Source organism: Orcinus orca, chromosome 6, assembly GCF_937001465.1.
Source record: "Orcinus orca chromosome 6, mOrcOrc1.1, whole genome shotgun sequence".
Classification (NCBI taxonomy): Eukaryota; Metazoa; Chordata; class Mammalia; order Artiodactyla; family Delphinidae; genus Orcinus; species Orcinus orca.
Window position 1 is genome coordinate 40,877,960 of NC_064564.1, and position 12,080 is coordinate 40,890,039.

Here is a 12,080-nt window from a genome sequence, read left to right on the forward strand (position 1 = left end):
GAGACATTCATACATTTCAAGAATTGCTTAAATTCTGATATCCAGATTTAAGCTTGTGAACATATGACTTTAAACATACAATTAAAGCTATTCATAATTTGCTATTCTACTAACATTAAATTACAGTTACTTTGGAGCATAAGTTAAATGGTTTAAAGTAAGCCTGTAACATACCTGCAAAACACCTTCCTAACTCATACATGCAAAGTACTTCTCATCACTCTAACTTCTAAGTTACCCTGCTCCAGAAGTGACTACTCTAAACTAAGGCTTACTGTGGTCCAAAGAGAAGGAAGAAAAAAAAAAAGTAACCAGGACCAATAGCTAGATATATTAAAAAAAGATGGCACAGCAGAAGGGAATGCAATCCTACAAGCGCAAGCCCTCAAGAAGCAGCATGTTATATGATAAACCCCTTCTTTAGAAAGGTGTCATTTCTATCACTGATACCACAGGCTAAATTATATAGCATGCCATCTTCAAGTAACAGTTGAGGCAATAGAATAAATGCAGAGGCATCACAATGAATCCCACTTAATACCACTATACAGACCAACACTTCTCTACAAATTCGTCTGACTGCCAGTTAAATACAATTTTAACTTCATAGCTTAACAATTAAGGGTCATACACTGAAGCCAATACATATACCTGGCATTTCAGTCTAAGCTATTCCATGTACATAGCTGAAATCAATTACAAAGTATGGCCTAACAACTGCTAGGGGAAATTTTTTAAAGTAGTTTTTACAAGTATTAAACTTATCTTGCACACTGAAGTCATCATACATACAGGGCAAAGTCAGAGCTTTTATATTCGAGTTTATTCTTCATTAAACTTTTAAAACACTACTATAATTGATTATTAAAACAAACAATAGCAAGTAGTGAGCATGTTATGATTATAGTCCTTCACTCAATCACTACTGCAAATAAAATGCCAGCAGTGAGTGTTATTCACTGGCCCCATTAGGAGGTCTGACACTGAACACCACCCCGAGGATGATGTTCATCATCCTCATATGCTTCTCCATTGTAATGGCGCCGTCTTTCCTGATTTGGATCAAAGTCCACTAGTTCTACCTGGTCCATTTCATCAGTCTCTTCTACTTCCTTCCTTTCAGGTAGGAGTTTTTCCAGCAAAGAGAGTTTATCCGGGGAGAGAAAGCCATTCTCAGGAAAGTTTACCTATAATAAGAAATTTCTACTTTAAGTTTAAATGACACTCCATCCTTAGCTCCTTAGACAAATACCATTGACCCATTTTCCCCAGGAAAAAAACATGAAACCACACAATCTTTTGGTAAATCTGCCAATCCCAGGTTAGAACACATGTTCTAAGAAGGCATATATCATCTACTATTCTGAACTAGAGTTCAAGGTAAGGTCTTAAAAAAAAGATCCTAATAAAACTACATTGTAATGATCACTTCTATTCAGCAAATACATTTTTTAATAGGAGAACCCATCCTAAAACACATTCTCATTCCTTCTAATGGATAATTTAAACAAAGCTATTGTTACTCAAAGACAGTCCCACCCAAAGATATTTTTAATAAATGTTAAATTTGTGGGTCTGAGGCTACTCAAATTTAAGATTGAGGGAAATGGTTGGGTTACTTTAAGAACCAGAGCATTGCAGTATTTTGCCAAAAATCCACACCAGCTATCATGCTTCTGTTGAACTTTAAGATTCCAGTTATAGCCTTTCATTAGTAAATTACCCACCTGCCACCACCCCCCATCTTTAAATAGCTGATAATGATGCAAACAAACCAATACCAACTTGTTAACAAAAAATGTTCAACATAACAAGAGTAACATTAGATCTAGACAAGGGAGAATATAAACTTGGCTTCTGGCCATTCAGAAACTTAACTGCTACTAGATTTTAATAAACTAATCATTCTCAAACATTTCTACAGTACTGTATAGCTTACCTTAAATTCAATGATTAGGCGACCCTTTTCATATGGTCTACGATAAATTGGCATGCCTTCATTTAGCACACACTTGATATCTCCATGCTTGACAATCTGACCTAAAAACATTGAAGCCAAATTCCTTAAATACAATCACACTTTTACGAGGCAGCGAAAATAAAGAACAGAGCAATGTCCTAGCTCATTGATAGAGGTAAATTTATATGAAATGATGCTGATACCTTTCATTTATAGGTTTTCTAGGGGCTTACAAGTAGAGAGCCAAGAACGCATGATTTCAGCTCAAGGACAGACAAGTACCGAGCAACTTAAATGCCACTTTCCTCCGTGGCTGTACTAGCTACAAGCAGACAATGAAAACACTAGAATAGAAACAGATGCTTATCTAGTTACTGTACCTGGATGAGAAGTGATGACTATGGTTCGGTTGTCAAGAGTAGATATTGGCTTTTGGAAGCCACACAATGCCTCAACCAGCTGTATGTCCATACACATGAAAAGGTCTTCTCCTCGTCTGTACAATGTAAGTATGGCATATACTTAGATCTTCAAACCAGCAATGATTACAACTACCAAAGTAGGCAATTCTGTTCTCTTAAAAACAAATGGTATCTTTCAAAAGATGCCCTTTCTTCCCCATTCTTTTTTGTTTGTTTCCTTTGATAGGTACGAAGTGGATTTATTTAGAGAGAAACATACTCCAGAGTGTGGGCCATCTCAGAAGGTGAGGAAGGCCTCTTCCCCATTCTTAAGAGCTGAGAACTGGGTACAGCAAACATATGGAAACTGCCAGCACAGTTTCCTGGACAAGGCTTCAGAATCCCTCCACACACTCTAGGCAGTGGAACAAACCTCAGGCTGGGTCCTGGATAAGTTAGGGTCTATGAAATTAAATAAAAGGCATATGGCCAATTTCAAGGGGAAGTAATTTATTGATGTACATGAATTAAGTAATATAGTGCCTGGCACAGTATGAACACTATTTTTATGTTTAATAACAACCCACTTCTTCCTCCTCATGCTTACTTTCTTTTCCAATTCATATTAATGACATCTTTTCATCAGGCAGAACACTCTCCAGAAATACTCTTGTTGAGGATTCACCTCAAATGATAGCATCAAAATTCTGAGCTCGATAGCATTTCCCATTATTCTTGAGACACTATTAATCTAAAACCTGTTCCTTGAGATGTCATTCCCAACAGACTTACTGGAACCCTACTCCAGTCTAATGTTTTAAAACTACCCATTGATACATTATTTAACACTGTTAACTTTCTTGTGCGTCACTATAAATTTATCATAAACACAAGATTATTTCCTAATAGACGTGAATTAATATATTACAGCTTCTTACACAGATGATTCTAGACTTTTATTTAAAATTAAAAGCAACCCAACTTACCATGAACTCAGGATTGAAGAAACTGGTGAAAGCTTTAGGGTACTTATTTCAAAACCAACTGCTTATAAAAAAAAAACTGGAGGCAAAGTTTTGTCTAGGGATGTTTCCCCTACTCTATCTATTTATACTTATATAACACATCTCCTAACTGAAGTATATCCTTCAAAATCCAAATTAGGCAACAATTTACCTACATTTAGACCAAAAAACCCAATGATTTTTGTCTTTAGCTTCTTCTAAGATTGAAACAATGATTAACAATCATTTATAGAAGACATATATAGTCTAACTTTTCTGCTATACTTTTCTAGGTTATTTCTAGGAAATATATTCTACAAGTAATGAAAAAGCTCACTTATATTTGAGGAAAAAAAAACAAACCCAAATATGCAAGATGTCGGTTTGAGTATTTGATAAAAATTTTTACCGAGTAAAAACAGCATGGTCCTTCTGATCTAAAACGATGATAATATCTCCTGGTTCCAGTCCTGGTTCTTGGTCTCCTTCACCATGGAATGTTATCTTCTGGCCATCTTTCATGCCTAAAAACAAAAGGCTAATTTTATACTCTTAACATCTAAGTAAGGTCAGAATCTCTACTGAAACACAAATGCATGTTTGTGCATGAAAAAAATGTTCAAGTCTTTGCGGATGCTAAAGTTTTACAGAATTTACCAAAAACGCCCACATGCTTATTAGATCAGTCCAATTTCTTACTGAAGAAAGCTATCATAGTGGAGAACACAGATTCTAGAGGCAAACAAGTCAGGCTTCGAATCTCAGAGCTGCTATTTACTACTAGGCCAGATTACCCTAGGGAAGCAAATTGCATAACCTTCCTAAGCATCAACTTTCCCACAGAGACCTATGTCCTCCACCAGGGCTCTTGTGGGGGACTAAAGAAAAAGGTCTATGCTGGCACCAAATCAGTGACTGGCAAACATTATAACCATAAATGTTTTTAACTATTTCATCACTTTAAAAAAAACTTAAGTCAAATCATTTCTATTAAGTCTAACAGAAGCATAAGTCAGATTTTCTTCCATTGTATTAGCAGTAATATAAAATCTAAAAATTTAAAAAATATGTAATATTTATATTGAATGATTTTAGTCTTTTTTTTTTTTTAAAGAGGATAATTATAGTTGGGTACTTTCAGACCATGTGGTTATCAGTGTCAAAAATAAGTTTTTCCAATAGGCAAATGCTTTAAAAAAATTATTATTTTTGGTTGCTTTGGGCCTTCGTTGCTATGCAGGCTTTCTCTAGTTGTGGCAAGTAGGGGCCACTCTTTGTTGCGGTGTGCAGGCTTCTCTTGTTGCGAAGCACGGGCTCTAGGGGCACAGGCTTCAGTAGTTGCAGCATGCAGGCTCAGTAGTTGTGGCTCGTGGGCTCTAGAGTGCAGGCTCAGCAGTTGTGGTGTATGGGCCTAGTTACTCCGCAGCAGGTGGTATCTTCCTGGACCAGGGTTTAAACCCGTGTCCCCTGCATTGGCAGGCGGATTCTTAACCACTGCGCCACCAGGGAAGTCCATCCAACAGGCAAACGCTTCTTAAAGGCCAACACTTTTACTGAGATTTCTTCCCTCTGGCCCATACACCTTAGTTCAGTAAGGGCTTACTTAAGCCAACTAACACCTCTTTAAACAGAACTCATGTGTCTGCAGATGATTTCTCTACAGCAGTAGTGCCAGATTTCCTGAACCAATGATCACTGAGGTCACCCAACAAGAGCAACTTTGTCTCACTTTCTATTACGGAAAGTATTAAACTTACATAAAGTAGCCAACAGTACAAGAAGTCCCTATATATCCATCAATATTGATCCAGTAATTACCAGGTCATGACTACTATTTCATGTATTACACACCTCCATCCACATTCCCTGCATATATTTCAATTAAAATCCAGACATACCAATTAACCCAAATACTTCAATATATACCTCTAAAAAGAGAAGGACTTAAACCAAAATATCAGTATTACACATTGACAAAAGTAAACATTTTTTAAAAATTTATTTATTTTATTTATTTTTGGCCGCATTGGGTCTTTGTTGCTGTGCGCGGGCTTTCTCTAGTTGTGGCACACGGGCCTCTCATTGCGTGGCTTCTCTTGTTGCGGAGCACGGGTTCAAGGCAATTGGGCTTCAGTAGTTGTGGCTTGAAGGCTGTAGAGCACAGTCTCAGTAGTCGTGGCACACGAGCTTAGCTGCTCCGTGGCATGTGGGATCTTCCGGGACCAGGGCTCAAACCTGTGCCCCCTGCATTGGCAGGCTGATTTTTAATCACTGTGCCACCAGGGAAGCCCAACAATCTGTCTTTAATCATTCACAAGGCAAAGTAACTATCTCACTACACTAGTGAAGCAATTAAACTCAGCTAAGTTTTGCTGGTTGTTCCATTAATATTAAGAGTATGGGCAGGGACTTCCCTGGAGGTCCAGTGGTTAAAACCCCACGCTTACACTGCATGGGGCACGGGTTCAATCCCTGGTTGGGGAACTAAGATCCCACAGGCTGCAGTGTGGCCAAAAAAACGGACAAGTGCAGCATTCATAAATGGCTTCACTTACTACTAATGCCCTCCTGAGTACATACTGTTGGTAACAAGTGGGGAATCTTACCAGAAAGAAATTCAAACCCTACTCAACAGGGACCAATTAAGGGGAAAAAATGGAGGGAGGGGAGGTACCATGATTCACATGGGTGAATACTATTTCAGGAGCTTAAGTTAATGTAGATGTATATTTTCTAATAACAGTTTCATTTTAAAATAGCAAAGTCTGAAAGAGCCAACCATGCTGATTATTTCAGAGTAAGCAGCACCATTTATTCTGGGGCTATACACATTTCTAAAATTTCTACAATGAGTTTGTACTGCTGTAATACATTTTAAAGCATTTTTAAATAAACTGAAAAAATTAAGGAACTGGCAAAATAAAGTAAATCCTAATAATATTTAAAGGAAATTTTAAGTTATAACCCAAGAGGCAGAAACTGACATGTTTACATAATCTGTAAAAACTATTAGAAAGTAACATTCATAGTCTAAGTTCTTACAAATAAGTTAATTAATCAAAATATACCTATTCCTTACTCCAACAGTAGTTTTAAACAACTATAAAATGTAACGTTAATATAATTTGCAATAGCACTCAAGAATTGAAAATAGAAAGTGGCTCAGAACTCACCTTTGTCAATATGAACTTCTAGAATTTTCTTCTCTCGAACTATCTTCCTTCCATTGCAGCTTTTACATCTATCTTTAGGACTGATCCGCTCCCCATGGCCCTGGCACTCCATGCAGACAGACTGAATTTGCTGAACCATTCCAGGTCCTATCTGATGAATTCTTATTTGCATTCCAGTACCTCGGCAATTGGGACAGCACTCTACTGCTCCTTTCTTACCACCTCGGCCTAAATAGTTCAAAAAGAAATTATGTTTGAATTTAGTACTGGACATGGTGACGAACGTTTTAATGAGACAGTTCCTAAACACTCCACTTCATTAATATTTTCAAGGTCTGATGGAATGCTGCTGTAAGAATCTACAATTCAGCCTTTTTATTTGATAAAATATCGCCACAATCAGCTTATCTATAAACATATTGATTGCTATTTTCCCAAGGAGTCATTTCAGAATTCTGGATTTTAAACATGTGCTCCCAAAGCACAATTCATTCATTCACTCATTCATGGCTGAGTTGGGTCTTTGTTGCAGTGCGCGGGCTCCTCATCGCAGTGGCTTCTCTTGTTGCGGAGCACAGGCTCTAGGCGCGCGGGCTTCAGTAGTTGCAGCTCGTGGGCTCAGTAGTTGTGGCGCATGGGCTTAGTTGCTCCGTGGCATGTGGGATCTTCCCGGACCAGGGCTCGAACCCATGTCCCCTGCATTGGCAGGTGGATTCTTAACCACTGTGCCACCAGGGAAGCCCCCAAAGCACAATTCTTAAAAGGCTACTTTAACTGTGAGATGAGAACATTTTAGAGTTTATTCTCTTTAGAAAATACCATATTTCCAACAAATAACTTGTATTTATTAGAAAAACACCTTAGAGATTCATAGCCAATAATTTGACAGCTGCTGATACCCCAAAAGAGGATACTGTCAAATCATATTACAGATTATGAAGCCACTGGAATGCCTCTGAAGTTCTAGAGCGGATAGGAAAGACTCATCTCTGAACAGTATTGAGAAAAACAGACACCAAATTAGATCAGTCCCACCTGCATTCAAAATAAATACATAAAAGTGCTGATAATTTGCTAATATTTCTCTAGGAGGTGGATTCAGGTGGTTTTCGTACTTGCACTCTTCAGAATTAGGTAGTGCAATATGTCAGTTTTATATATCCACAACGGCTTCAGTTCCATTTTCAATTATATTATGAATGTTAAGACATACCTTCACATTTGTCACAAATCACATTCTTTTGCAGAGCTAGTTTTCTTGTTGCACCATTATATAAATCTTCTAAGGTTACTGTGAGTTGATGCACGACATTTTTACCTAGAACAAAACATTGCACATTAAAAATCTAAGATGCTGAATCTTGTGTTCTACACTATAAAAACGGTAAAGGATAATGAAAGATGAGCCCTACAAGGGTACACACATAATCCTCTAACTGTGGTGTAATTTCAAATAAGAAACATCCAGTGAGAGTTAAGCAATTTGTATAAGGGCGTAGTTACGGCCATCCTACATTTTACGGCAATCAAAAATGTTAACTGCAAAAATCACTTGAGAAAACTCATGTTATTTAAATAGACACATTTCACAGTAAATTAACCCAAACTGCTTTTCTGTCCTAATATATTCTTTGAATCGTTCACTTATTATATTGAGTAACATGACCAATTACATCATCCAAAAATTCTTCAGCACACTAAATTCCAAAAACTAATCAAGTTTGCCCAGGGAACCTGACATATTTATTCAGCACTAACTGTTTAAAGGCTAGATTTCTCGGGCTTCCCTGGTGACACAGTGGTTAAGAATCCGTCCACCAATGCAGGGGACACAGGTTCGAGCCCTGGTCCAGGAAGATCCCACATGCCGTGGAGTGACTAAGCCCGTGGGCCACAACTACTGAGCCTGCGCTCTAGAGCCCGTGAGCCACAACTACTGAGCCCGCACACCACAACAAGAGAAGCCACCACAATGAGAAGGCCGCACACCACAACGATGAGTAGCCCTCGCTCACTGCAACTAGAGAAAGCCTGCACGCACAGCAACAAAGATCCAACGCAGCCTCCCCCCCAAAAAAGGCTAGATTTCTCATCCTTTACCATAGTGCTGTCCAACAGAACTTTCTACAGTGATGGAGATGTTTTGTATCTTGTGCTAGCCAACACAACAGCCAGCAGTCACACATGGCTATCGAGCATAAAATTATCGCTACTGCAGACTAAGTAACTGAATTTTTATTTTTCTTTGCAGTAATCTAAATTTGATGTGGCCAGTGGCTACAAAAGAGTGACCTATTTCATCTAGCTAGGAATGGGAAGTGGAAGGTGGAGATCATCTAAGAACAGAGGTTACAGAAATGTAGTCACCTGCCGATAGGTAATAAGTTCCTAGCTAGTGATTCTCCCAGGACTTTATCTACCATGAAATACTGCCTTACGCTTAAGTGAAAGAAGCTCTTGAACTTCCTATCTGCAGAACATGTCTAATGAACATTTTTAGTTACCAATCAAGTGTGAAGCGCCCTCAACTATAACCTGTTTCTAGATCCACTTTTCTGTTCTGCATCACTAATACTGTTCCATGTAATTGGTTCTGGAACGCTGAAAACTGCCCTTCTTACTTTAGCCTTATAGAGTTTACAGTATAGGGAAGAAATAAAGCTTCTAAAATTTAAGCAAATGTTTTCCAATATCACACCAAAAAAATGATCTAAGCATTGATCTAAGCCACACAGTAGAGTTTGCCAACCAACTGACCTTGACTGAAAATTGTTTTAAGGTAAATTTCTTAAAAATAAATAAAATACACCCCCCTCTCCTTTTAAGAAAATCTGAATAAACAATTTCCAGTCCTTCTGAATCCAAAAAAGCTCAAAGAAAATTTAGTGGTTTGCCCATTCCTTCTAGAATGGGCTCTACCCATTAGTCCTTGTTTATATGAACTACACTGGGAACAAAGTAAGATAAACTCTGACCAGAACACTGTACTTCTACGAGCAGTATTTCCACAGCCCAGAAAACCACATTTCTATTAAATGTTAAGGGCACATATTTTGATATAATAAAACTGAAACAAGATTAAACAGATAGCATGCTATTTGGAAGCAATGAACCTGTGTTCCAATCAAGACTCTGATGCATAGCAATATATGACCTTGACAAAAATTTACCATTCTGAACTGTAATTCACTTTCGCCTGTGTAAGGCCACTGTACCTCCCATTGAGGCTGAGGGGTGGGGGTGTGCAGATTGAGAATAAAATAAAATCTGTGAAAAGGGTTTTGAAAATTATGCTCCTATATTTCATTCCTTTAATGCTTGATAACATCACAGAAATCCTATGTACCCCAAGAGCTTTAGAAGCACTCACTTGTTAGCACTCGATTGGCTTAGCTATTTTTAGTCTCATCAAATCTCATTCTTAAACTCTTACCATAAATCAGTTTACAACATTATGCTAACAAGTAAACAAGCATCTAGTAGGTGAATTCTCAAGAATTTACTTTGACCAACGGCTAATTTTAATTTGCCACATGTGAACTGTTATTCTTACCTCTCCTTTCTCTCTGCATCCTGCCTCCTCCTCCAAAAAACATATCGAAGATGTCCATGGGGGAGCCAAAACCGCCACCTGCTCCACCTTCTTTAATTGCCTGCTCTCCTCCTTTGTCATATAATTCCCTTTTCTTTGCATCAGAGAGCACTTCATAAGCTTGAGAAATCTGTTTAAACTGTTTCAGAAAAGGGGGGATAAATTTCACTCAAAAAACTCAACTGTTACAAAGCACAGCCACTACATTAGACATACTCAATTTCATGTTGTAATGGAAATACCGTACACCTGGCAAGAACTATTCAGCTATGTTATGAGTGTACTACTTGCCTTCTCTCCTTCATTTGGATTCTTATCAGGGTGGTACTTCAAGGCCAGTTTCCTGTAAGCCTTTTTCAATTCTTCTTGGGTGGCATTGGGTTTGACCCCCAAAACATCATAATAAGTGGTTTCTTTCACCATTTCCTACAGTCTAAAATAAGAAAGTTCAATTTTAGCCGACTTTCAACTGGTAGTTTTAATTAATAAAATTTAGGCATAGAAATCTGTTCTCTGAGAAACCTGATTGTAAGAACACCACCTTCCCTAAATTTCACAGAGAAGGTAATAATTCCTTTGGTAATTTACCTATCAATTCTAAGACTAAATATAAGTTAATAATTATCAGGGGATAATTCAAAAGCCTCCTATAGCAGCTGGTTCCCACTCTCCCACCTGAAAGCTCCCATAATAACGCGACTATTGTCTGGATTTTTCCTGTTTCCCTTCCCAACCAGCGACAGAGGGCAGTAAAGAAGAGGAGCACTAAGAGGTTCAATCCACTACCATTATTCTTAGTAAATCTGATAAATAATACACTTCCTAGAAAAGACATCTGGGCACAAGGCGGGGAGGCAGTGTTTTATGAAACTAAGAACACCAGCTCCAGAAAGCAAGCTCCCCTCCCCCTCAATCCTGAGGCTGTTTCTCAGTCACAGGACGTACAGCTCCTCTGCTTCAACCGCCGAACCTCTTTCGCCCCCACAAGCCAGCGTAGTTTACACGCTGTTAGGTTTTGCCCTGCACTCAATGCCGACCGTTAGGGGTTCCTTCCTTTCCCCTCCCACCCAGGATGAAAGGGGTGGGAGAAGCCCAGCACCCAACAAAGCGAAGGAGGAGAGACCCGAGAAGCGAACGCCGCAGCCTCCGCCCGGCTCCTCCCGCAGCCCCTCGCCCCCCTAGCTCCTTCTGCGCGTGCGCAAAGGGTCGCCCCCCACCCCCCCAGCCCGCCCGCCAGCGAGCGCGGACAGAGGAAAAGACTGAGGCGGCAGGTCCTCGGAGAACCCTGGCTATAGATAGGGCATGGAGAAAGCTCCAGGAAGGGTCTCGGGCCCACGCGCTGCGCGCCGGCGAGGGTTGCCGGGGTACCCCCACCAGCCCTCCAGAAGGAGAATCGTGGGTACAGGAATCGACAACCCTCCCGCCCACGCGGAGCCAACCGCCTCACGACCGCGGCTCCATCTGGCTTCCCGGCGCAGCCAACAGTGCCGGCCTTGGGACGAGGTGAAGCCCGAAGGCTGAAGCTCACCGGTGAGAGGGCCGATGCCGGTATGGGGGAGCGGGAAGGAGCGCGTTGCCGTGCGCAGCTCGGGCAGCCGCCGCTCCTCCGCCTTTTCACCGAGCGTTCTGGAAAGTTCCGCCTGGAGCGCCGCAGCCGTTGTCTTTTGTAGCCGAGCGCAGGCGCGTCACCCACCGGAAGTCCCGCCCTTCCCGCCGCTGCCACCGCCCGCGGTTGCCTGGGCAACGGCGCGGGGGCGCTCGGGCTGGGAGGGGCTGTGCGCAATCCTGGGTCTGGCGTTTGTGGAACTTTCTGGAGCCCTATCCTCCACCCAGCGAGTGCGAGAGTGCAGAAGTCTCGAGCGGGAACTGGGATTACCTAAGAGCGCTGCGATTTTGGGTCGGCAAGGGATTCCCAAATCTGTGGCGCCGCCGCCGCTTGCGGGAGCGCGG

General features: G+C 40.5%; 1 protein-coding gene across 1 annotated transcript; it reads right to left on the reverse strand.

Moving 5' to 3' along the window:
• Window positions 1–296: 296 nt before the first annotated feature.
• Window positions 297–11,798, reverse strand: DNAJA1 (DnaJ heat shock protein family (Hsp40) member A1). Its single transcript, XM_004275078.4, has 9 exons — window positions 11,659–11,798; window positions 10,422–10,563; window positions 10,092–10,269; window positions 7,752–7,856; window positions 6,539–6,766; window positions 3,775–3,889; window positions 2,341–2,456; window positions 1,940–2,040; window positions 297–1,187 (listed from the first exon to the last, which is right to left on the reverse strand). The coding sequence occupies exons 2-9, from the start codon at window positions 10,551–10,553 to the stop codon at window positions 969–971; spliced, it is 1,194 nt and encodes a 397-aa protein (XP_004275126.1). The 5' UTR covers window positions 10,554–10,563; window positions 11,659–11,798; the 3' UTR covers window positions 297–968.
• Between the last annotated feature and the right edge of the window lie 282 nt (window positions 11,799–12,080).